This window comes from Eptesicus fuscus, chromosome 16 (genome assembly GCF_027574615.1).
Source record: "Eptesicus fuscus isolate TK198812 chromosome 16, DD_ASM_mEF_20220401, whole genome shotgun sequence".
Classification (NCBI taxonomy): Eukaryota; Metazoa; Chordata; class Mammalia; order Chiroptera; family Vespertilionidae; genus Eptesicus; species Eptesicus fuscus.
The window spans coordinates 10,460,225-10,486,862 of record NC_072488.1 but is presented as its reverse complement, the minus strand read 5'-3'; the positions used below and the strand labels follow the sequence as shown (position 1 = coordinate 10,486,862).

Sequence of the window (26,638 nt, the reverse complement as noted above, 5' to 3'; positions counted from 1 at the left end):
CTGAGCCCGGAGCCCGAGTTCTTTGGGGGCAGGGTACCCGTGATCGGGGCCGGCCCAGCCACCGGCCAGGCCTGGGCTGGTGTTCCTTTCTTTCGGCGCTTGAACAACCCTCTGGCCTCGATTTCTGATGAGAAATCTGCTGTCGTTTGAAATGCTTTTCCCCAGAGGAGAGGTATCCTTTCCTCCGGCTGCTTTCACGGTTTCCCCTTTGTCTTTGGGTTTAGAGGTGGAATTGTGATGTGTTGGCATGGATGTCTTTGCTCTTTCCGTTTGGGGTTTTCTCAGCTTCTTGAATCTGTAGGTTTATGTCTCTTGCCACATTTGAGGAGTTTTTAGCCATTATTTCTTGGAGCGCTTTTTCAGCCCCACCCATTTCTCCTCTCCGGGGACTCTCAGCTGGTAGTCCCACAGCTCCCCGAGGCTCTGTTCTATTTGTTTGTTTGTTTGTCTGTTTGTTTCTCTCTCTGTGGTGTAGGTTGCCTAATTTTATTGTCTGCCTTCTAGTTCTCTGATTCTTTCCACTGTCCCCTCCATTTGTTGTTGAGCTCAATTTCTAAGCTTTTGCATGTTGGTTATTGTGTGTCTCAGGAATTTATTTTTCTGAAGTCTCTGCTCAGCCTTTGCCTGAGTGGGAGGGGTGGAGAGGCAGAATCTTTTGAGGCGCTGGCGGGAGTGAGTGGTGATTGTCTAAAGTTCTTAGTCTTGTGAGGCTTCCCCTTGCCTGGTCTTTGGTCTAAGAGTGCGGCTCTGCTGGCTTTTGTGTGTCTGCACCTGTGGCATTGCCAGGTGGACTCCCTCAGCTCCCTGTCTTGCGTGTACGCGGCAGAGAAGCCCAGGAAACTCACATTGTCCGTCCCGGCCCGAGGTTCCTCGCTTGTCTGCCTTCTTCTCTCCACCTTCCCGAGACTTCTTACGTGTGTTTTCTATGTGCCCAGGCGTTCTCCTTGTACTTACAGGAAGAATAGGGAAAGCCATCTCTCCATCTTCCGGGAGGGAGGAGGGGAGACGAATGCACGTGGTGGTGCTTTGCCTTCATCACCTCGTTTACTCTTCATAAACCCTGGGGAGTGAGGAGGAGTGTCCCGTTTTGCAGATGAGGAAACTGAGACGCGAGAGGTTAAGGGCCTGGTCACACCATAGTAAGTAAGTGCGGGCCAGGTGAGCCTGGCTCCAGAGCCCGTGCTCCTGTCCACGGTGGCTCTGAGTGTGGCTCTGCGGTTGCTGCTCAGCTCCAGGTCCCAGAGAGACCTGCCTGCCGCCCGGGAAAGCGGACGGCGGGATGGGATGTCTGAATGGCCGTGCCTGTTGCTAATATCTGTGTCATTTTTTACGTGTTCTTTTTCATTGTTCACTCAGCTTCCATGTTCTTCCTGAGAAGAACTTGACGTAATTGTGTTATTTTAAGGTCTGCTAACAACACGTCATGATCGATCGCCTCTGGGGAGTGGAACTGGAGGTGAGGAGGGTGGGGCAGAGCTGCTGCTTCCATTCCCAGTCCGTCTGTGCTAACGGATTGTTTTTATCATGTTACTTGGGTTTTGTAAAGCGTCCCCTGAAGTGAAGGCCAGCAGATACTGAGACACAACAGCAAATACTATGAACACACAAAGGAACGTACTTTGCAAAGTTAATGATTCTCTTCTTTTGAAGCAAACCGGTGTGGGTTTGTACCTTTTCCTATAAAACCACAGAGCCCTCCACTTGCTGGTCCGGTTTTGTGCATCTCTTCTCTGTGCAGGTGCGGAACGAGTTTTACAAGGACACCCAGGGCGTGCTGCTGGTCTACGACGTTGGGCAGAAAGACTCCTTTGACGCCCTGGACACGTGGCTGGCAGAAATGAAGCAAGACCTTGGGCCTCACGGGAACATGGACAACGTTGTCTTCGTCGTGTGTGCCAACAAGGTAACCGCTTTGGAATGGCACGCTCAGCTTTCTAGATTTATGATGGGCAGTGCAGCTCTGAGTGTGGGGGGACATAAAAAGGAAAGAAAAATTCCTTTTCCGGTAATACAGGAATCAACAGCTTTTCAAAACATAGGCCCTAACACAAGAACAACAAAACAACAGCTGGGTGTCGGGCTTTTACCCATTTTTGTGTCTGGTGACAGCAGGAGAGGCGGATGCCAATCGTCACACTGGGATCTGATGGGAGGAGGGTAGTGATTAGGTGAAGAGTGTCTATGGAGAGGTGTGAAAAGCAGACCCCTCAGGTGTGGGTGTGGGTGTGGGGGTGGCAGGCTGGGCAGCCAGCAGCAGCAGTGCCCTCCAGGGATAGTGGGAAGTGCGCTAACAGGCCCCCACTCAACGTCAGTCGTCTCTTGTCCCTTTGGGTCCTGGTCATTTGATGCGCGAGTGCCGGGTTCATGTAAGAATAGCATTTGCTTAGGGAAGGACTGACAGACCTCACGGGGCCGTCGCTGGCCCTCACTGTCATTTCAGATTGACTGCCCCAAGCACCGCTGTGTGGATGAAAGTGAAGGGCGTCTTTGGGCCGAAAGCAAAGGGTTCCTGTACTTTGAAACTTCAGCACAAACCGGAGAAGGAATTAATGAGATGTTCCAGGTAACCCAGCGTTTTGTTGTTTTAAAATGTGTGTCGAGACTGCCCATGCCAAATTTTAGTTTAAATTATGAGAAGCAAAAAGGCAATTTCTCATTTGAATAAGCTCTTTCTTTCAGAAGCTGGTGAGAAAAAGAGAAAGAATCTATACTAATAAAAGGGAAATAAGCTAATTAGGGCGGACGTCTTCCGGGCGTCCATCCGGACAAAGCCACAGCGGCTGCGAGGCCCAGGGCTCAGGCCTCACAGCTGCCGCGGCCGGCAGTGGCAGCAGCAGTGGGGTGATGGGGGTGGCGCCTTCCCCTGATCAGCCTGGTCACCTCCCACAGAGGGAGGCCAGACTGCAGCTCAGGGGAGCGGGCCTAAGCCGTCAGTAGGACATCCCCTGAGGGCTCCCAGACTGTGCGAGGAGGCAGGCCAGGCTGAGGGACCCCAACCCCCCAGTGCACAAATTTTCATGCACCGGGTCTCTAGTATGAATATGATATGTGTGTGTGATACCTGTCTACTGTCTATTTTAGACCAGACCTGGCTGATCATCAGAGTTACTTGAGGAAATTCTTCAAAATACAGATTGCTGGGTTCCAGGCCTATTGGAAGCTTAATGTTGTGGTAGAGCCAGGAATCTATATTTTGAAAAAGCTTTTTGGTGATTCTGATGATTACCAAGTTTAACAGCAGCTATTTTACACTGACCTCAGTGGGACAGAGGATTTCTTCCACACTACCTTTGCTTACATTTGTGTGCAGAAGTGGCTTGCCATGCTAAGATCATCCTGTATCATGGCCACGTGCAGCAGTTACACATCCAGCCAGTCACACACAAAAACAGGTCTCGCCAGTCACGTGGGCAATAGAAGGATGTATTCACAGTGCACGCTGAGTAGACGGCCACTTTTTAAAAATTTACTGATCTTGAATAATTTTAAGGGGAGGAGGCTTTCAAACATTAAGTGATAAAGTCAAGTCAACTCTTAATGACAGATCCATTTGGAAGTAAGTGGTGGCATGAATAATGCATTTTTTTTCTTATGACTACATCTGATATTTGGGGCATTTTTAGCATTTTAAATAATGTAGCTATACTATAAAGAGTTGTTCTTAATTATTGAGTGGGATCTTACTTAATCTTTTATGCGGAACTTTCTTCTCACAAGCTGTCACCCCTCCTCTTGGAAGACAGGTTCCATCCTCGCTGTCAGGCTAAATTGGGCATCAGTAGCTTCTATTTCAAGACCAAATAAGGCTGGTGTTGGCTTGCCATGATTCTCCTCTTGTGGAACAAGCCTATGTGGGTTTGTACCTATATATGTGCAATAATAACACTTAACCATTTGAATAGTGTTTTACAGTTCTGGAGGGCTTACATAGTTCATCACTTTTAAGACTCTCACCAATGTGCGGCAGTTATCACTCATTTCAGATACGAGAGCACCCGAGAGGAGTAGTGATCTGGCGGAGAGTCATAGATAATAACTGGGGGGGGGGGGGGAGTGTTAAATCAGCACTTTACACTTGTTCTTTCTCTTTGGGTCTCTAGTGTGTCTCCTGAGACGTTAGCACCCATTCTCACTCTTACTCGGTTGTGTGTAATGTCTTTTTTTCCCCCTCCAGTTACTTTCTTTTTAAAAAAATTTTTTTAATTGATTTCAGAGAGGAAGAGAGAGGGAGAAAGAGAGATAGAAACATCAATGATGAGAGAGAATCACTGATCGGCTGCCTCCTGCACGCTCCACACTGGGGACTGAGCCCACAACCCAGGCATGTGCCCCGACCGGAAATCGAACCGTGACCTCCTGGTTCATAGGTCAACACTCAACCACTGAGCCACGCTGGTCAGGCTCCCCTCCAGTTACTTTCAAGAGTTTCTCCTCCTCATTGATTTTCAGTGGTGGTGCTGTGTGCCTAGGTGTGGTTCTCTTTAAGTTTATCCTACGTAGGGCTTGTTGAGTTTCTTGGATTGATGTGCAGGTGTTTTTCATGAAATTTGGGGAGATTTTTTTTTTAAATATATTTTATTGAGTTTTTACAGAGAAGAAGGGAGAGAGATAGAGAGTTAGAAACATCGATGAGAGAGAAACATCGATCAGCTGCCTCCTGCACACCCCCCACTGGGGATGTGCCCGCAACCAAGGTACATGCCCTTGACCGGAATCGAACCCGGGACCCTTCAGTCCGCAGGCTGACGCTCTATCCACTGAGCCAAACCGGTTTTGGCGTGAGATTTTTAAAAAATATATTTTTATTGATTTCAGAGAGTAAGGGAGAGGGAGAGAGAAACATCAATGATGATGAGAATCGTTGATCGGCTGCCTCCCTCACGCCCCCTACTGGGGATGGAGCCCGCAACCCAGCCATGTGCCCTGACTGGAATCGAACCTGGGACCCTTCTGTCCGCAGGCTGACGCTCTATCCACTGAGCCAAACTGGCTAGGGCTGGGGAGATTTTTTTAAACCTTTATATTATGCCCTATTCTCCCTCCTTTTTTTTTTTTTTTTTTTTTCTGTGACTCCAGCTACATAGTAGATCATTTGATTTTTATCCCACAATTCTTGAGGCTATGTTTATTTTTATTCCATTTTTTTCTCTATTTTTTTAGATTGCATAGTCTCTATTGCTCTGACTTCAATCTGCTGTTGAATCCACTGAGGGAATTTTCCAATTCAATACTCTTCAGTTCTGGAATTTGCATTTGGTTCTTTTGGGTGGTTCCCAATTCTCTGCTGAGATTCTCTCTCTCTTCACTCACCAACAGTATATTTTCCTTTACTTCTTTGATCGTATTTCCCTCTGAAATATTTGCTTTATTATGAATTTTAAGAGTTACTGAAATATATTAAAATCCTTTAGTTGATGCTTAAAAGGAATTCCTATTTCCGCAAAATCAGTTCTACTGCGGGATGTGTTTCCTTTTGCAGACCTTTTATACATCCATAGTTGACTTATGTGAAAATGGCGGGAAGCGTCCTATCCCAAATAGCAGTGCTAGTTTCACCAAAGAACAAGCAGACACCATTCGCAGAATTCGGAATAGTAAAGACAGTTGGGACATGTTGGGCGTCAAACCTGGAGCCTCAAGGTAAGCAGTGCTCTGTGATGTTAGTGCTGAGCTCTGTTACAGAGAACGGCTCCATTGTCAGAATCACAGGCACGAGATACCTTCTCACAGTTGTCGAGAAATACAGGGGTGTGTGGAAATATATCCGATGACTCGATAACACTCTTTCACTGAATCAGAAACAGCTTGTTTCTTTGGTATTCAGGCGATAGCAGCTGTCTGATGTGGAAACTGTAGTGTGTATGCAGAAATGCTTTTCGAAATGGTCTGTTCTGCTCTTGTGGAATTAAGAGCCTTGAAGCTAATGAACCTTAAAAAAATGCCTTACAAAAGCGAATTCTTAAATTATAGAATTTTAGAAGAGGAAAAATGTTAGCAATCAACTTGTCCAAACATTTCATTTTATAGCTGGGAAAACTGGGACTTAGTGAGACTAAATACATTCAGTAACCTCAGGAGTTAGTGGTAGAATTGGTTCTTGACCCTGAACAGACCATGTGTGTGTGAGTCAGTCTCTCTCTCTCTCTCTTTCTCTCTCTCTCTCTCTCTCTCTCTCTCTCTCTCTCTCTGTGTGTGTGTGTTTCTTCTCATCTGTATGTATTTATGTTACTTTATTTTAGCCAAAAGAATTATTTGGGAGAAAAAGAAATATAACCACTACTCTTTGTTGCTGTGCAAGAATAAATCATTGTTCAGTATGGTCATACAACTTTTTTTTCTTTTTCTTTTTTCCATTGTTCAGTTTGGTCATAGAAATTTTATTTCCAGTTTTAATGAAATATAATTCACATGCAGGATTGTATAGTTTAAGGTGTACAGCCCAATGATTCAACTTACAGATACTGTGAAACAGTAACCACAAGTTTAGTTACTATCCATCATTGCATACAGGAAAAAAAAAAAAAAGGCTTTTCACTGTAATGAGAACTCTTGGGATCTACTATCTTAAGAACTTTCCAAGTTTACATAACTTTTTACTATAGAATACTGTTACTGTGCATATTCTAATTATAAGAGTCCTCAGATCTTTTGATTTTGTACCATCGCTTTTCTCTCCATGGTTCTCCCTTTCTACTTACTCACCTTGACCCCACCCCACCCACACCCACACACAAGCACACCTTGAAGTTGCCTTGTCAGCATCAATAGTGTTAGCATCTCTTCTCCATTCTGGTCTCAGAGCGTATCTTTAGTCCAGAAGCAAAGAGGGGAGAGAAGAGGAAGGCAGTTACTGGTCACCTCGACTCGCCAGGCCTCACTGAGGATGCTTTAAGCACAGCTGACCTCATGTACAGAGCACAGAGTTCATTGGTATCTTTGAAATGTACTTTTAGGTTTCCATGTCTCATTCTAAATTCTTCCATTTCATCCTCAAGGGATATTGGCTCTAAAACTAAGAAACGATTGCTTACTAACTTAGAACAATATTTATTACGGAAAAGTAAGCTTTGGTTTCTTATTTATTCACTCTGGTTAATTGGAATCTACTAACATTTACAGGATCTCCCTAAGTTCCGTGCCCTTAGCCAGGAGAAACATGTCCTATTCTTACCTTTGCTTCTCGGAGATAGCAAACTAATTTCGTATGGTATTGAGCACATTGAGGCAAAACCTACAAACATATTTTTAAGTTATAGACAGTTTTAATGTTTGTTCAGTGCTAATTGTTTACTCTTCTTGAACTTGGAGAAAATCTTAATCTTCAGTAGAATTAATATATTTCTTACACACTTGACTCAGTCCTGTTTCTCCAGAATTTTCCTTGAAAGCCTCCCCTGCTACCCAGAATTCTTTTTTTCTTTTTAAAAATTCTTTATTGTTGAAAATTACATATGTTTCCTTTTTCCCCCATTGACCTCTCCCAGCCTGCTCCCACACCCCAGCACAGGCCCTCACCCCCCTACTGTCTGTGTCCAGAATTCCTCAAAGGCACTCTTAATGCAGGGGGCCAGGCCTCATACCAACCCCCGGTGGACATGTTTCTTCAGGAAGCAGAGCAGAGGGGGGGCTACCCAGGACTCGCTCATGGGGAAGAGAGAGGATGCTGAACCTGCTCAGAGACAGAGAGTCCTTCGGGGAAAATGTGATTCTTGGTAGCTGGTATTAAAATTATGTAGAAGAGCTACATGAAAGATTAAAACAAGAGAATGCAGGACTCCCCTAAGAGCAGAAAATAGAAAAAGCCGTAGAACGTATGCTCAGGACACAGAGAACTTAACATGGCCCTGAGACCTTTCTCTCCCAGCTGACACAAGACTTTCCATCACATCAAGAAGTCAAAGACCATCTCCCTAATTTGCAGAGCCAAACGAGAAGTCCTTTGTTAAAGTAAAGGAGGAAAGCTAGGGCATTCAGAAAGCGGCTACCCAGCCTCAGGAGACCGCGGGAACCTGGGTTACAAAAGGGGAAACAAAGCCATCTGGTAGGACAGAGCAGACTCCTTCCAGGCAGTGACTGGGCACCAGAAGCCTCTCAGAGGCCTGACACCTGAGCCTAATGAAGAGCAGGGAGCCCAGCCGGTGTGGCTCAGTGGTGAGCATTGACCTATGAACCAGGAGGTCACGGTTCGATTCCCGGTCGGAACACATGCCCAGTTGTGGGCTCATTCCCAATGTGGGGCGTGCAGGAGGCAGCCGATCAATGATTCTCTCTCATCATTGATGTTTCTATCTCTCCCTCTCCCTTCCTTTCTGAAATCAATAAAAAGTATATTTTTAAAAAAAAAAAGTGCAGGGAAGGTAACAGGACCAGATGGTCTCCGGGCCCCTCCCCGCCCAGTTCCCGCTCATTGGGGAGCTCGGAAGCCTAAGATCTCTCTGGGTTCTGCGGATCTCACCGCTCCTCTCCTCTCTGGGGAGATTGATCTCTCTGGTTTCTTCTTTGTCTCCGGAGCTCACTGTACCTCTCAGGTACCCCTTTCCACGCCTTTCCTGGTCATTGGTGTCCCCATCTACCCTGGGCCTCAGATTCCCCAGGAAACAACTCATTTCAGCCCTTTTTCTTGTAGCTTACCCCCCTGTGTATGTGGCTCCTCACCTGCCTCTGCCCCCTCTTGCTCTACATTATCCCTTTCTCTTCCTGCACAGACACCGTAGCTATGTTATGCTCTCACTTGGTGGGTTATGGTAGCACCCCCCACCTGACCTTTCACCTCAAGAAACGGCACTCCCAGCACCATGTGTCATGGAGGCCTCCTCTTGCTGCTGTTGATCAAATCCCGTTGCCTGTTGTTTTGCCTCCGTGGCCTTTCACTTACTGACCCTCTCCCTGGCCTACTTGGTTCCTTGTCCTTCCCACAGTTTCCTCAGGGAACTACACGCCGGGCCCACAGTCTGTGCCCAGCCTCGCCAGTTCTCTGCCAGTTCTCTGCCGGGATTTCCCCTCCCCTGTGCCTGTCCCCAAGCCCCACTCTCAGAGCTCGCCCGGGGGCCTGCCCTGACCGCCCCAGCAGAGACTCACTCAGTGCCGCCAGGTGCCAAGTGCCGTCTGTTTTCACCTGACCGTTCCTTCACCAAACATTTTCTCAGCGTTTATGTACTCAGTTTCCACTGCATTTTTTCCTACTTGCATGTTATATAGTGTTTGTTTGTTGTTTGCTAGTCCCACCTTTAAAGGGGTGGCAGTTACTTGGGATATGCTTGCTGCAGGAGTTGGTCCATTATTCAGACAGCGAAATGCAGCCCAGGGCGGGCCCTGGCACTAACCCGGAGCTCTGCCCCTTCTCGCAGGGACGAAGTGAACAAAGCGTACCGGAGGCTCGCTGTGCTGCTCCACCCTGACAAGTGTGTGGCGCCGGGGAGTGAAGATGCCTTCAAGGCAGTGGTGAATGCCCGGACAGCCGTCCTGAAAAACATCAAGTAGGCAGTACCGGAGAGGACGCGTGTGGGCTCAGTCCAAACAGGCTTTCCCTGGAGGTGAAACAGCCAACGTGGTTTCCCTCCGCAGACTCTCCCTGCTCCTTTCCGTGTGTTGTCAGCCCTAAATCAGTCACCCAGGCGCCTGCTACCATCTCACAGAGGGAGCGAAGGAACCACACGCCTGCGTGTCGCTCATCGCATACTTCCATGTTGAAAGCAGGTCCTCCCTCAGGCCTCTTGCTCAGGAAGGTCCAAAGGTTTCTGGAGGGAGGACAGGAAGACCCTTTCCCCTGGTCTTTCTTTTTTATTAATTCACCATGAGAAGAAGAAAAACAAGCAGACAGTATCGAAACCCCTGGAAGTTGGTGTGACCTCACAAGCAAGTTGGTCCTTTTAGGATGAGTCCTTAGGTGGCCTCGTGACCCTCAGTCCAAAATTAACGAACTCTAGAGCCCTTTGGAAGTTGGTGGAACAGAGCCATGCGATCCTGAAGTAAGCAGCCCTTTTTTGACATTTAGTCTGTTCCCTTCTCTGACCACCAGGGGGAGAGACGAGCCAGTCCTGAGGGTAAAAGCGAGGGCAGCCTCACTTGGGGGTAAACTGGCTGCTGCTAGTCGGGCCCCTGGATCTGAGGTCTCTCCCTGGCTGTGGGAATGGGTGCCGGTTGCTGTGGGGAGCATCATCACCTAGGAATGGGGAATCGGACCCAAGCAGGGCACACAGGATTGTGCACACATCGCCAGGGCCCGGCAGCCCGGCTCAGGCACATTTGATGCCTTAGCGGAGCCCCCATATGAGGTTTATACCTTTTTTGTTTCTGCATTATTTGCTGCAGACAAATAACGGTGGGAAAGGCAGGGGTGCTGCTCAACAAGCCAGGTCTCCTCCGCAGTGTTAGTTCCTCTCTAGCCTCCTTGTTCTGTATACTACATCCGCCATCATTCCTCTCCGTCAGTTCCCAGCTTCCACCCACTGCCTCCCTTACAAGCCGGGGCCTGGGTCTGGATGGCCAGAGGCAAGTGTGGGTCCTTGGGGGGACAGAGGGCGGGGGGGGGGAGAGATCTTAAAGCCTGTGTGGGAGGAATCGCCATCATTTTGCTTGGGTCCCAAATTTGATACTTTAAACTAGATTATAAAAAAGTAACTTCACGTAGAGAAATCCATTTCCCCATAGTCTCCGCTCGGTCTCCCAGGGGTGGGTGAGATCAGGCCTGGCCTTTCTCTCAGGCGTCTACAGCCCTTCTCAGGCGTGGCCCATCGCCTGCCACTCTCATGACGATGCTCATGTTTTGAGCTGTGACCACCTGCACTGACTGGGGCTTTAGGTACCTAGGACACTGCTTCCTGTGAACTTGACCAGCTATCCCATATAGATGGCCGGGTAGCAGACCGACACCTCAGGAGAAAGGCGCTTCCATCCATTCGCGCCCACTGCGGTCTGGGATCTTGCCCTCCCAAAGCAGCTGCATTCCGTGGCTGCCCTCGGGCTGCAGGGAGCTTGTCAGGAAACCAGAGCATTGTTTTCTAGTAGGTTCTCATCTCAGTGAGACCAAAATGTTCTTTTTTACGAATTAAGATCTTGAGATTTCTGGTGGGGTTTTCCTCTGGCCGTTGGATTTTAACTGGCTCTGGGCCTGCGGAACTCCAACCCGAGGTTCTCTGGACCCGAGGTTGCTTAAGGCCCTCATCATGCCTACAGTAATGAACATCGCTCTGTCTGGCTGCAGAACTGAGGAGTCGTGTGAATGAGGGATCACGCATGGCCGGGTCAGCCCAGGTTGACCTGACCGCTCGCTGAGTGTGTGGCCCTGTACAAACAGCTGGGGCCAGTTTTCATCTCTGTCCTTAGCCCTGGTCGGTCACCTCATTCACCGACAGTGAGCGCGTGCGGCTGGGCGGGGAGTTCTTTAGGCTTCCATTCGTATCCCTGGGTAGCGACTGACGTGTTGGAATTTAGCCTGATCTGGTTCTCAGGTCCTGGGACTCAGTTCCCAGCACCTTCGTTGTGAGTCAGTGTACAAGGCCATGAACTGCTTCACTTATGGCAAAGCAAGAGAGGAAGGCGGGATTTTCTGGCTTCCATAATTCTTGAGTAGAATATTAAAAGATAATGAAGCATGAACAGCAATGAGAAGTGTTTATAGTACTAATTTCATACAAACTTACAGACCTCTGTGCAGTAATTTAACTTCTTGGTGCAAATATGCCCTTTATAGTTCAATCTTAAAATTATTCAGCCAGAACACATCAGTGAGAGTAACAACTGGCAGAATAATTGCAATGGCTAAAAAAAAATTTTCTAGAGAGAATCTTGTTTTTCAAAAAGGAATAAAAAGTTTGAACAGCTATTATTAAAGAAAAGCCGTTCCTTCCACATCTGAGTCACCAAGGATTAACTTTTAAAACTTGTTAGAAATCCCTGGAGGCATTTCAGGCTCATCGGCCAACCCACCCACGCACTTGAGCCTACACCGCCTTCTGCTCCGCTGCCCGCTCCTCCGCCGGCTGAGTTGACTCTGGACTGTCAGCATTTCTGTGGTTCCCCGTTGGCATTTGCTTCTTCCCATGAGTGTGGCCTGGGCGTTGTCGGTCTTAACGGACTGTAGATGCGGGGTGTCGTGCTGCTGCCCCCATAACTGCTCTGATGCTGCAGCTCGCACACTGTTCTTTAAGGCTCACAGTTACCTCAGGAAACTTCCTTGGTGTGTTCTCAGCATTGAATTCTCAACTGGCCAATATTTTTTATACCCATAAACGAGTACCCACTTCACTGTTAGTCCCCCGAGCCATAGACAAGGCAGCTGAGGTTCTGAAAGAAAGCCGCGTGAGTGCAGCACGGCATGCGGTCGCCGCCCCTCGCAGAAAGGGACTGTGTAGAGGGGCGAGGGGTTTCCGTGTCGGGTTGGAAGGGGTGGCCCTGCTCCCGGGAACTTGGTCGGCCGGGATGTCCCTCCCTTCACTGCACGCAGTCCAGCTCGCTGAGTCTGCCTGTGATTTGGCAAAACTTTTGAAAACGAATTTAGCTGCAAAATATAGCTAACCACCTTCGCAAATTTTGCAAAGTGGAAAGAGGTTCAGACTTGGGATTGGGATTGAGCACAATTGTAAGATACACTGGATACTATTTGTACATTGGTTTTCCCATGAAGCGTCTCTGGAGAAGACAGCCGTTTAAACTGTGATGTGGGTGCATCAGCTTGTGTGGAACAAGCAGTGCCGATCGCTGTGCGGCGAAGGCCGGGGGGGTGACCTGGTGAAATTGGACAGTTTGGGTTGGCTTCCTGCATCGGTTGCCCTTTGGCTGTGAATGCAGAGTCTCTAAACAAACCTTTTGCTCTTACGAGGTAATTCACATATTTGCTTTCTGTTGAAATAACTGAAAGTGTTAAATCCAGCAGTTGTTTGTGTCTTGTATAGAGAGTGTCATATGTATTTAAGTTGTGTATTTTTATAAAGTAAAGCCAAATACCACACACGCTCTGTGGGCTGCACTGATTTGTTGGAACATGGGTCTTTCACGTTAAACACGTGAGTCCAGAGCCAGTCTCCTTCCTCACGCGCCGAGGCCTTAGGTAAGGCATCTGGCTGTAGTTTCCAGTTCATAAAATGGAAGAACTTTTTATTCATCAGCGCATCAGGCTTGTCTAACCTTATTAAATTGTGATGAGGAGGTTTGATCTCTCAGAGAAAGATACTAATGTTATGTTTGCCTTTTTAATTCAGATAAAACTGTTATCTCATTTTAATCATGAAGATCTTAATAATTCAGTTAACTGCTCTCTGGACAAGAGCCCTGAAGGAACAGCCTGATGCAAACCCAGACTCTGACGGTGGGAAGCCGCTCAGGCCGGCCCGCAGGAGGCCGTCTATCCGGGAGGCTCCCAGCAGGGGCTTTCGTTGTCGTTAGGAAGGGCATTTGCTCTCCTCTGGACGGTCCGTCGCTCCTTAGGGAACTCTCCACCTTCATAGCTAGCACGTCCTAAAGGGCGGCTGCCAGGTCCTCTATGCCCCACCCTCCCCCTGCCCACAGAGATTGGTCCCTGAGACGGGAAATGTCACCCAAGCTCAACCAATTGGCATCCCTCCCTGGGTCCTTCTAATTGGATCTATGAAAACACACTTCCTCTCAGGAGAGGAGGACAGAAAGAGTCTGCTGATGTTGGCACCTTGATTATAAGCTCATGGAAAAAACTTGAGAGGAGGAGGCAGACATTCAGGAAGAGACAGTCCTGATGGCTAAGACTTTCCTTCCAGCCCACGAGGCCTTCTGAACTGGTGGTTCTTCCAGCCCATCAGCCACCCCAGAGTCCTTCCAATAAAGTCCACCCTCCCATTTTCTGCTTTAGCTCATTGGCGTTTGCTGTCGGTTACTTGCAACTAAAGAATATTAGAAAATAAAAGACATCCAGGACTGCAAGCAGGGACGAGAAGGCTGTGGGCTGTGGACTGACGGGATATTTGACAGGTATATTATAAAACTTTTTACACGAAATATATCCCAATACTCGCTTCTTGACCGGTCTTTGGCTAGTTTTTAAACCAATTATAACCAGTTATAAACTGAAAAGAACTATTAGTTTAATTCATTTTGTTTCAGGGTCATTTTAAAATGCTACATTTTATCTAAACTTTTTAGTTTCTGTGTGATCCATTGCCTGTTGGGGCACTTCTAATTTCTAATCAAATTTCATTGTCAAAACAGTCATTCGCCATGTATTTAATGAGCACCTTCTATGTCCACCCTGTTCTAGGCACGTGGGCTGTAGCAGAGCACAGACCACACAAAATCCCTGCCCTGTGGAGCTAATAGTTCCATTAATATTTTCATTGGGGAGTTTTGAACAAATGTGTGTTTTTTTTTTCATATAGGTTTCTTTCTGAAGAGGCACAATTTGCATTTTTTACTATTCAAAATATGCAGTTTTATAATTAATACTGGTTGCTGCTACATACAGATCATGTAGGTTGTTAAAATGCTGTATTAAATTTTTTGAGAACTTAACCGTTTTCATTATAGAAAGCTGTGTTTCATGTTGGCCTGGAGGGAATAGTTCTAAACTTTAGACCTTTCTGTCAGAACAGGATGAATCCCCACGGGACGCCTCGTCCACGCAGATGCTGGTGAGGAAAGCACCTCGGCCGGGAAAGGGATCAGGTTCAAGGACAGGTCAGGCTCCGCCAGGCACTGGGTTCTGGTGGCCCTGCTCGGCAGGGACTCTGTTCCATGAAGGGTCCTAATGTAATGTTAGCTATCGGGGCAAGTATTGTGGTTTTGCGTGGTGAGGCAAAGAGCTGAGCTGCTCGCTGTGAGAAATTAACAAGACTTCCAGGGGTAGAAGCTGCCTAAAGGAAGAAAGAATAAGACGGGGCAGAAAGCTGGGGTACTGAGAAGGATAATTGGAAAGATAGCAGATACTGTAAATCACTAGATATTACACAATATTAGAAAGAAAGCCAAAGAGAAACTCCCAGTGACAGAACCAAAGGACTTTTATGAACATGGATGTTTTTGATGTTCCCATTTTACAGATGAGAGAACTGAGGCTCAGGGTAAGTGGTTTGTTGAAGGCCACACAGGAAGCTATTCAAACCCAAACTGGCTCAACTGCAGAACCCAGGCTCCCAGCCTACACTATCAGCCCCAGGATCCACATTTTAAAATATTCTGCTTCACACTCATAAGTAATGTTGTACCTGCTTGTACCATGTTACTCACATGGACATAGTTAGGCTTGTATTTTTTTTAAGACCACAGAGGTACAATCTTCCTCATCAGTGACACAAGTTCGAATCCTACATGCGCCCAAAAAAAGCTCGCTCTGGGATGTGCCCAAGCCAAGAGGGTCTTAATATGACAACAATGTTAAATATGGAATATAAGACATTTGCATGTATTGAACAAGCTCTTACTGAACTTCTGTATCCAGCTCAAAACGCCTTCTCCTCTGAATTTGTCTAGACCCAGGTGCATGTAGTCCATTTTCTGTTCAGCAGGCAGGGGCCTCCCAGTGTCTCCTCCTCGGCAGACAGAGACCTATCTTTCCAGTCTTTGTGTCTTCAGTGCTGAGTAAAAGCATAGTAAGCATTTGATAAATGAAAGAATGAATGACCTCTTTGCTGAACTGTGAAATAGACTGTAGCTCCTTTAACCACATAATTCCTAATAGGTTATGAAAATATCACAGAACAACTGAATGTTGATTTTTTTTTTAAAAAAGCCGGAGAGTAAGCAAATAAGCAAAGTGTGGGTGCCCTCAGCATCCAAATATGTTGCTCAATACCAATCAAGTCTTGGTGTAATTTTCTTGATGCAATTTGTGTATTTCCCTGGTTTATAGAAGTTCCTCGGAAAAATGACAAGAGATGAGAATCAGGCCTGGCGTTTGACGGGCATCAGAGCCAACACCGCTGATGGCCTGTCCAGTAGCCATGGCTCCCTTCTTCCTTGCTGGCCGAGCCCTGATGTGGCCCAGGCGTCCATCCCTCCACTGTGGGCTCAGTGGTCAGTCGTGAGCGGTTGAAGCCGTTCACAGGGGTACCAGTTCTCTTGCCAGTGATTGGTTTGGAAGTGGGCATGTGACTCCTTTCTAGCCAAAAGTGCACAGTGAGCATTCCTGTAGGGAGCTCTGGGGGAGGACTGGGTACCCGGAGAAGCGCGGCGTGGAGGAAGCTGCTCCCTTCCGTGGGGCAGTGTCATCTGCGTGTGACACTGGGTGTCATCTTACAGTTGCAGGCAGGACACGGTCCCACCGAAGAAGAGACGGCAGAAATGGGAAGCAACATGGACCTGTCAGGTGGGCTTGAGCCGCTGAAGGACTAACCTTAGACCTGTCCTAGCCAAGGACGGCTGCAGAGGTAGCACCTTCTCTGCTGCTGAAAGCATTGGAGTCAAGTTCGGGGTGAGCCCAGCGGCCAAACACATCTCCGCCCCTCCCCCGAGAGAGGCCTGAGCACTCCATTTGCAGTTCATTAAAGAAAAGTTCTGTGTGAAGTTACACGCTTTCCCCCTGAGAGGGGTAAGTCACCGAGCTTTTAGCACCTTAGAATTTATTCATTTATTCCTAAGCATTTAAGTGCCTTTCCTGTCAGTCATCCTGCTGTAAGCTGGGATCACAAATGAGGAACAATGAGCATCAATTTATAGCTAACGTGTCAGTCCTCCTCCCTGAAGTGATTTTAATGTAATCATTTTTATTTAAAGGCATATTTGAACTTAGACTTGATTTTTAGAAATAACAATTCCCACTTATAGCTACGTTAATGCAAAATTGTGAGCCAGATGAAAAGTCTCCGGCTCTCTCCAGGTCACATGACTTCTGGGAGGCTTTTATCAAGAGAAGCAAAGAAATATGGACCCTTAACCTGCCCCCGCCTGATGAAAGGGAGAGAGGGGGGCAGGCAGGGGAAAGCGGAGCTGGCGAGGGAAACAGACCTGCTCACGGCTCCGACCGCGCGAGAACGAAGAGCAGAGGGCTCCCGGCCAGCAGCAAGACTGACTCAACCAGGCCACGGCTAAAAATAGCAGAGCAGGGTCCAGCCTTCCTGTCCACACACATCTGAAGCTGGCAGGTAGTGTGGGCTCTGCGGGCTGTCACGGGAAGGGTGAGCGCCCGGGACCAGAGAGCCTTATGCGGGGGTCTGGGGCCTTCTCAGCTGTGAGTAAAGCCGTCCCTCGCTTCCCGTTGGGCAGGGCTGGTGCGTGTAAAGCCAGAGACATCCGAGAAGGGAGCCGAACCCATTTCACCCAGACGATTGCCAGTAGAGCGGGGAAACAATGTTAAAATGAAAGCGGGTATTTTTTTAAAGGACCAAGTTCTCGTCTGGTTTTGAAAAAGCTTAACATGCGTTCTACCGAAGAGAACGCTTCCAGAAAGGAGCCTGGCTGTGCCTGGCGGCCCCGTGTGGCACAGCAGGACTGGGGAAGGGATGGCAACGTGGGTAGCTCATGTATCCCGCCACCACCTGAGCAGGAAGCAGGGGTGAGCAGTGCCAACAGAGGGGCCGGCCCCGGAGTCTGCCTCGCCTGCTGCGAGGAGGCTGGTGGTCCGATCACACAAAGCCTGGGCATCAGGCCCGGGGCCAGGCGTGTGGGTGCACACTGGGCAGCGCCTGTGGGACCTAGGCCTGGGCTAGGGACCCTTGGGCAAGTTGTGAACCTAGACTCGGCTTTCTCATCTGTAAAACAGACATGACAGTTCTACTTACACTGTAGGACCTCGTGAAGATCACAGAGGAGGGTCCTGGATGCTGGGGATTTTAGAGTTGAGTCTGAAGGAAGAAGGAAGACCACAGGCATCTCTGAGGAAGCGAAACAGTGCACTTGCTTCTGGGGGAGAATTCCCACGGCAGCCAAAGGGGGGGGGCGTTGGAGAGGAGTCTTGGGATGAATCCTCTGAGCCTGAAGCAGACCTAGTGCTGCTCCATGTCTCATTCCTGTGCTGCCTTGCTGGAACAACGGAGCTGTCTTGTTCGTGAGGCTCAGGGGCAGGGGGCGGGGGACCACAGGAGGGGGTTCCTTCTATAGCTTTCTCTTCCATGAGAAGATTTCAAAGGCCTCTTTCTCGTAAAAAAAAAACAAAACAACCACACCTTTTCACGGACTTTTAAGATGCTTTACAATCTCCAGGTTTAACTTGCTAGTGCCATCTAGTGCAGGTTTACGATTAGAAGCATCTGGGGAAGGTTTGCACAGGAGAAATGAGCTCACCTGGGGGCTTGCCCTTCTCAGCTCTGCCTGGATCTCCCGTCCGGAGCCCACCGTGCAGAGGAACACGCTCCCCCGCCCCCGCAGCAGCAGCCTGGCCTCCGGAAGCGGTGACTGTGTTGCCTCACATGGCAAAGGGATTTTGCAAATGTGATTACAGACCTTGAGATGGGGAGATTATCCATGTGGGTCCAATCTAATCGCGTGGGTCATTAACATTAGAAAGCTTCCCCCAGCCGTGGTCGAGGGAGACAGGGCTACCGCAGAGTCAGAGAGAGGTGACCGTGCTGATTCTGAAGACGGAGAAGGGGCCACAAGCCAAGGGCTGTGGGCGGCCTTGAGAAGCAGGAGAAGGTAAGGGGGTGGGGTCTCCCCAGGAATCTGCAGGAGAGAACAAAGCCCTGCCGATGCTTCGCGTTTAGCCCAGCGAGGCCCAGGTAGGACATCGGGTTTCCAGAGCTGAGATCATTTGTGCTGTTCAGGCACTTGGTGGGAATCTGTTAGTCAGCCGTAGAAAGGAATACACTTCCCGTGGACCAGCATGGGCTCAGCACAGGGGAATCCACAGTTAAAAACCAAGTCTGGGTCCTTCTCCATTTGAACTCGCATTCCAGGGGGAGAAACAGGATTTATAAGCAATTGCACGCTATCCTTTGAGGCAGAACGCACGATGGAGAGAGAGACAGCGGGGTGAGGGGACGGGCTGGAACAACTGGCCACCTTGGAGGGGTCACCCAGAGGGAGACACGGGCGGCTGTCCTCACAGCAGGTGCAGGGGACGCCCCCGACTGGCATCCTGGGAAGTTTGTCAGGTGGACGAAGAGGGGACGGGCATCGGGCAGAGGGAACAGCATATTGGAAGGGCATATGGAGCGTGCTCAGAACAGGAGTTCCTGGCTGGGCCAGGCAGCAGGGGGAGCCGCAGGGCAGGTCTGAGTGTTGGCGTGGACCCTGGCATCTCCAGCCTTCCCTGCAGGAGACCTGGGGGGGTGACCCACAGACACGGCCACGCCTCCGCTTTCCTGCAGCCTTGTCTTGTACCTTAGAACAGGTAGAAGTTTCTGCATTCCGCTCCACAATCAACCCCCGGCGGTTTCACAATAAAAATAGCAATTAAAACTACTTACCGGTTAAATCACTCAACTTCCCTCCTTGGAGGAAAACATCACTTCAAGTGAAGTTAGAGTCCAGGAGCAGCGGTGTGGTTTTTGCCACCTGCTGGCACCTCTCAGGGTGCCCGGGGCATGTGATCCTAATGGGAGAAGCCCTGTGGTTGGAGAAGAGGGTCCAACAGATGTGGTGTTTTTGTTATTTTAATTCAACAAGATTTTTTGAGAATCAGTCAGGGGCGGCATGCCAGGCACAAAGATGAAGAAAGGCCTTGAACTTGGGCTGAAAGTCCAGCGAGTGGGGCGGCCGTCATGCCAAATGCAGCAATGTAGATGTAGAAAACACGCCATTGGTGCCTGAGGCTGCCATCACCACAGGCCGGGCGCCCCCATTCTCCCTCAGCCCTGGAGACCTGAGCTCCGGGACGGCGACGGTCAGGGGCCCGCACGCCCTCGGGACGCTCAAGGAGAGAGCCTGTCCTTGCCTCTTCCGGCTTTTGGTGACTCCAGGTGTTCCCTGGCTTGTGGCCACATCCCTCCAACCTTTGCCTCCATCTTCACATCACCTCCTCCTCCCCGTGCCTGATTCTCCGAAGGACGCTTGTCACTGGACTGAGGGCCACTGGGTAATCCAGGATGATCTTGTCTCAAGACCCAGGACTTAAATACATCTCCAAGGACGTTTTTCCCAAAGAAGGTCACCGTCCCAGGTTCCAGGGGCTTCGACATGGACCTATATTTTCTGGAGCCACCACTCAACCCACTACAGATGTTTACGCGAGGACGACTCATGTTCCTTGAGGAAACTTCAGAGGGCAGGTGGCCTCTGAGCACCCTACAGGGATCATCCTCCTCAATCCTCCAGCTCATGGCCCTCCTACCCCGGGGCAGGCACAGCTAGTGACTAGATTTTTATTTTATTTATTTTTCTTTTTAATCCCTACCCGAGGATATTTTTCCATTGATTTTAGAGAGGAGGAAAGAGAGAGGGAAAGATAGAAGTACTGATGTGAGAGAAACACATCGATTGGTTGCCTCCTGCATGCGCACCGACCAGGGCCTGGGCTGGGGAGGAGCCTGCAACCCAGTGGAACCTGGGACCCTTTGTTCCGTGGCGGACGCTCTGTCCACTGAGCCAAACCCGCTAGGGCTAGTGACCAGGTTCTTAAAGACAACGGGAACAAGACCAGATTTGGATTGGGGGCAATTGCTCTGGTTGGGTTATAGAGAATAGATGAGGGGTGTGTGTGTGAGTGAAAGGGCAGGGTCAAGGGTCATTCCTGAGATGGGGAGGTGGGGAGGAGCAGTCACTGGGCTGGGAGATAGTTCTCATCTGCACTGAGGAACCCCCCTTCCCCCCTCCCCCCCGCCCCCCAGCCCCTCTAGTTCCATCCTCCTATTGGTAACTTTCCACCGTGAGACGGACCGTGGAGGTGGAAGCCCATCTCCGGGCCTGGGCCCTGTCCAGCCATCTCTTGATCTGAAATCTTGCCGCGCCGCCTCCTCCTCAGCAGGCCGGGAGAGGCTTGTTAGCGCGCATCCCTATGGCGCCTCTTCCCGGAGGGGCCCTGGCTCCAGTGCTTTGGGAAGCGTGACATTTCCGTAGAGGCTTCAGGATTACTCAGCACTCACCCGCTGCTCCAGCCCCACGGGCGTGTCTTCCTCTCCCCAACGCTGACCTGTCTGGGCTGGAGCAGAACGATGATCCAGCCTCAGCCCCGACACCCAGGCTTCCAGGCGGTCAGTGAGGCCTGGAGCCTGAGACGCAGTGTCCCCTCCTGGAGAAGCAGTAACTGACGGGGGGTGGGGTGGGGGGGGAGGGTAGCTTCCCGAGGATTCCTGCTCGAGCACCTGGAACCCACCCTCCCCCCGCCTCTTCCTGGCTGTGAGGTCGGGAGCAAGTTTCCTCTGGTCTCTGAGCCTTTCTCCTCACCTGTAAAATGGGGACATCACAAAACGAAAGGAGAGAACACCACCCGCAGCGCCTGGAAGGCAGGATCCCACGGGAAATGGGGACTGCTAACATGGTCATTACCACCGTCAGGAGGCACAGGGGGCCTGGTCCTCTCCCAAGGAGACTGGCTCCAGGAGGGACCGACCCAGAAACCCGCCCAGCCCAGGAAGGCCGGAGCATGGACGGGGCCTGCCCTGTGCCCTCGGGCAGCGAGCTGGGCAGGTGCCTGTGCAGATGGGCAGAGCAGCTGGACACTGGCCCTGAGCTGGACCTGCAACGGCAGGGCAGTGTGGCTGTGCTGTGTGTGTGCAGACGCTCACACTCATCACACATGCTCACACATTGCTCACACGCTTACGTACCTGCACAGTGATTGCACACAAGCTCAGTCACACATGATCACACTCACATGCACTCTCCCACTTTGCACACTTAAACACACAATACTCTCACAAAGTCACATATAATCTCACACACACACACACACTGTCACTTTCATGCCCCCCTCACTTATGTGCTTATACACACACAGGCACACACACATGTAGAGGCAGAGGCAGGAAGACCCTAACATGGAGGCAGAGGCACCAAGAGACACAGCGATGGACAAGGAGAGACGAAGTGGGAGACGGGCTGAGCCATCGGAGAGGAAAATGGCAGTGGAATCAGTACAGGTTCCCAGCTGTGACCACAGAGAGGGCCCAGGGGAGATGGCACCCCACCAGGCTACCGGGGGCCAGCTGTGAGATGGGCGGTGGGCTCCGTCCGGGGCCAGTGCCGTCCTCACACCACAAGGAGGTCGGGGGAGCTGAGTCATTTGTCCGAGGCCCAGGTAGCATCCCGGCCAGCACACAGGCCGTTTTCTCACCGGCGAGGGCCCGGTTTCTCCCGCACGCATGCCCCTCTCCTCGGGTGACACCATCCACCCCTCTGAGCAGGTGGGAGCTGAGGAGGGGCTCTGGATGGCACCCCCTCTCAGCCCGCCTGCTGCTCGGTCGCTGCTGCAGGAACACCCTGGAGGCAGCTTGCCTCTCTGCCCTGAGTCTCTCTGTTTCCTGCCAGGCACCCCCTGAGGCTTGCACACACCTGGGAGTACTGGGCAGGGAACACCCCAACTGGTGACCCTTACCCAATGGGGGAGGGAAGTCGGTGGGTGAAAATTCTGAGCGAGCCCTGGCTGGTTTGGCTCAGTGGATGGCGCGTTGGCCTGCGGACTGAAGGGTCCCGGGTTCCATCCCCGTCAAGGGCACATGCCTGGGTTGCGGATTCCCCAGTAGGGGGCGTGCGGAAGGCAACAGCCAACCAATGATTCTCTCTCATTGATGTTTCTCTCTCCCTCTCCCTTTCTGATATCAATAAAAATATATTTTAAAAAATTCTGAGGTGCCTTCTCCAAGGCTCCTCGGAGGGTCCCAGAGGGATGGCTCCCCATCATCCACAGCAGTGACGAAGGGTCTCACACCTCCTATTTCCTGCCTCCTTTCCCCGGGAACCCCTGGCCCAATAAACCACCTGCAGGTGGGCCCTGGCTCAGGCTCTGTTTTCAGCCAAGGCCCCAGATAGGCTCTCGCAGGGCTCAGCCCCGGGGGAGCCAGCGGTCTCCTCTCCACCCCCTTCGCTTTCCCCAGGACACCAGGCCTCTGCTCCGATCTATTGTTTGCTGGATTCAGGAGCCACCACATTTCCCCAGGGGGCAAATCACTCTTGTTTATCCAGTGAGGGGTAATTCTCTGCAAAAAAAAAAAGATGCCTTCAGCAAAGAGGCATCCTATCCAAGGGGATCCTGGGGTGGGGGTGGGGTGGGGGGGGGTGGGGTGGGGACGCGTCATAGGCAAGTCGCCCACGTAGCCAGTCATGGTCTCAGGTTGTGTGGGTACATGCATGGGTGTGGGTACATGCATGTGTATGTGTGCGTGTGTGTTTTAAAGGTAGATTTACTGTGCCTTTTGATTGCAAAAGCAATGCATGCCAGTCGTCCAGATGACAATATAAAGCGTATAGCTTGAAAGCTGAAGGCACCTCCGGCCCCTTTCCCTGGATGTGGTTATTTTTAATGGTCTCTGGACCAGAACATTGTCAGCATCCATCAGGAAGGCCTGGTGCCGCCCTCGGGGACAGCCGGCGCCTACAGAGTGCCGGATCTTCCCAGGGCAAGCATCGATCCGTTCAACGACTGTTTGGAGTACTTATTAGGTGCCCGGTCCTGGAGAGGCAGCTGGGAGGGAGAGCATGTTCCTGGTCTCCTCTGTGGGCAGCTCTCTTGCTGGAGTCTTTACCCAACAGCCTCTGGCTCCCAGGGAGGCCCGGGGGGTAGGGGGTGGGGGTTGCAGCTGTCCCGAGGGGCTTCCCACATCCACAGTAAGGGCTGTGCCCATATCCAGAATGCAGAGGAGGATGGGGATGTGCTGTGCAGCTTCCCTGCTGTCGAGCCTTTGTCAGGAGCTCCAGTCACCTGACCAGATCCTTCCCTCCGACCCCGAAAGGCCCCGTTTCGGGCCTCCGCTGCCACCTGAGCACAGCCGGGCCTGGTGCTCTGGCAGAGCGGGCAGGTGTCCCGAGGGCAGGGGCTGGGGGGCTCCTCTGGTCTTCCCTGACGGCTGGCCAGGCTGGCGCCCACTGTGTGCTCTCCGCGCATGTCTGCTGAACGGGTGCCCACAGCACAGAGAGGAGGCTTGTGGAAGGGCAGGGAGTGGGGCAGGGAGGCCAGTAGCCAGGGCAGGAGATCGGGGCTTTTAGCAGGGGTATCTCTGTGGGGCACCCCCTTCACAGTGGGGAGAGCACCTGGGGGCACAGGTGATGGCAGAAGGCCCAGCAGGAAATCCACGGGGCCCAGGAACTAAGGGTTGGCACACGTGCCTGGAAAGGGGGACTCACAGAGGGACAATGTGGGTGTCTCTTGTGCCAAAGCAGGCCAAACAGTATTTATCAGCTCTTTTCTTTTTTCTTTTCTCTTTTCTTCTTTTTCTTTTTTCTTTCTTTCTTTCTTTCTTTCTTTCTTTCTTTCTTTCTTTCTTTCTTTTTTTATTGTCTAAAGTTTTACATAAGTCTCTTTTTTCCCCAATTGACTCTCCCAGCCCCCCTCCTCCCCCATCCATTCCCACCCCGGGCAAGTCCCCACCGCCCCAGTGTGTGTGTCCATTGGTTATGCTAATCTGCATGCATACAAGTCCTTTGGTTGCTCTCTAACCTCCACTCCCACCCCTGCCATTTGTCTCTGGATCTATTCTTGTTCATCAAATTATGTTGATCATTATATCCCACATATGAGTGAGATCATGTGATATTTATCTTTCTCCGATTGGTTTATTTCACTTAGCATGATGCTCTCCAGTTCCATCCATGCTGTTGCAAATGGTAGAAGTTCCTTCCTTTTTACCGCAGCGTAGTATTCCATTGTGTAGATGTACCACAGTTTTCTAATCCACTCATCTGCTGATGGGCACTCAGGCTGTTTCCAAATCTTAGCTATGGTAAATTGTGCTGCTACGAACATAGGGGTGCATATATCCTTTCTGATTGGTGTTTCTGGTTTCTTTGGATATATTCCTAGAAGTGGGATTACTGGGTCAAATGGGAGTTCCATTTTTAGTTCTTTGAGGAAACTCCATACTGTTCTCCACAGTGGCTGCACCAGTCTGCATTCCCACCAGCAGTGCACGAGGGTTCCTTTTTCTCCATATCCTCGCCAGCACTTGTCGTTTGTTGATGATAGCCATTCTGACAGGTGTGAGATGGTATCTCATTGTTGTTTTGATTTGCATCTCTTGGATGATTAGTGACTTTGAGCATGTTTTCATATGTCTCTCAGCCTTCTGTACATCCTCTTTCGAAAAGTGTCTATTTAGGTCCTTTGCCCACTTTTTTGATTGGATCGTGTATCTTCCTTTTGTTAAGTTGTATGAGTTCTCTGTAAATTTTGGGGATTAAACCATTATCGGAAATAGCATTGGCGAATATGTTCTCCCATGCAGTGGGCGGCTCTTTTCTTTTTATTACTACAGGTCCCTTCGTTAAACACACGAACCATGCCTCCTTTAACATCACGTGACGATTCAAAATGAATGTTTGGACTCCAGACACATCCAAACACTGGAAAGAGTGCTGCTTTCTTTAATTTTCCTCCTCCTGGATCTGATGTAAGGTCCCCCCACCTTTAGAATCAAAGCCCAGACAAGCTGGAGCGGAGGTGGGCAGCTCTTCAGAATCTGTATGAGGGACTGAGAGGAACAGCTGTGACAGGACCCATTCCCCGATGACTCCATTCCCGGAGGGATGGGAGCTGACGCTCCAGGTTCTGGAACAGGACTCATGGATGGCACCTGGGAGCTCCAGGAGGCAACTCCATCCGGGAGCCTGGATGGCTGAGCTCCTCCGGACCCATTTCCTCTGCTCTCCCCAGGGGAGCCCATCCCCTAAAGTCCTCAGCCATCCCCTCCCCCTCCCACACGCTTTTATTCCAAAACAACCCATCTGCTCCTCTCCCTTCATCCGAATCCCTAAAGCCCACGGTGGACAAGGTGTTCTGTCAAGTCCAAGGACAGTCATTTATACTATGATGTAAGAGACTGATAGGCGTAACCGCGAGCATTTGAGATTTTAAATGAGAGTTTGTCAATTCACACACATCCTCTCAAACAGGTGGGCTGTGCACGGCCGGTCTTTGTGAAGCCCGGTCCCTTCCAGGTCCACGTGCCTCCCGGGCCACTCCTACCCCCGCGCTCCCAGACCCGGGCGCAGCTGCCGGCCCTTCGGCGGGAGGCTCAGGCCCCTCGCTCGGCGTTCGGGCTGCCAGAGTGGGCGGGGACACGGGCCCGGCACGCCCGGCCCGGGAGCCGTCCCGAAACCTCGGCCCCAGCCTCTGCGCGCCGGAAGGAAGCCGCTGCGGAGGAGGGGGCCACGGGGGTGTCCCGGGGGCGCCTCACCTGCCGCAGGGCACGTCCCCGGCTTTCAGCCTTCCGAGAGCCGGCCCGCGGGGGCGGGAGCCCGTGCTCCCATCCTCTGCCCACGCAGCAGGCGCCGCCGGCCCGCCGCCCGGGTCCGGAGCGCAGGGCCCCTCGGACGCCTCCGCTCTCGCCCCGCGCGCCTCTCCGCCCCCCAGCCCCTGCGCGGGTCCCGGGCCTGGAGACGGGAGCCTCACCCGCCCCCCAACTCCCGGACGCGCTCGCCGAGAGGGCGGCGTCTGAGCGAGAGGAGGAGGAAGGGAGGGGCGCCGCCCGCCTCCGGGGGCCTGGAGCGCGCGTGGCCCCGGAGCCGCCCGCGCCGCGGGGACTCGGCTGGCACCGCTCGGCGCGCGGGCGGCGGAGGATGCTGGCGGGCTTCCCCGGCCTCGGCCCGCGCTCCCGCCGGGAGGGCCCCGGGTGCGCCCCTAGCCGTGCCGCCGCCGCCTCGGCGAGAG

The 26,638-nt window shown here is 51.1% G+C and overlaps 1 protein-coding gene across 7 annotated transcripts in view; it reads left to right on the top strand.

The window, feature by feature from the left end:
- DNAJC27 (DnaJ heat shock protein family (Hsp40) member C27) overlaps positions 1–17,846 on the top strand; it is a 28,099-nt gene extending 10,253 nt beyond the window's left edge. For 2 of the 7 annotated variants that reach the window (XM_054728253.1, XM_008162364.3), the window contains exons 4-8: positions 1,739–1,903; positions 2,441–2,563; positions 5,480–5,640; positions 9,348–9,476; positions 9,565–10,496. In XM_054728253.1, the coding sequence (XP_054584228.1) occupies positions 1,739–1,903; positions 2,441–2,563; positions 5,480–5,640; positions 9,348–9,476; positions 9,565–9,601 (615 nt within the window). In that variant the 3' untranslated portion in view covers positions 9,602–10,496. Of the gene's footprint in view, positions 1–1,738; positions 1,904–2,440; positions 2,564–5,479; positions 5,641–9,347; positions 9,477–9,564; positions 10,497–13,199; positions 13,808–16,203; positions 16,493–16,780; positions 17,240–17,688 lie in introns of those variants that run through there. The other 5 variants (XR_003616206.2, XR_008558573.1, XR_008558574.1 and 2 more) reach the window with 5 other exon arrangements.
- Positions 17,847–26,638: the final 8,792 nt, after the last annotated feature.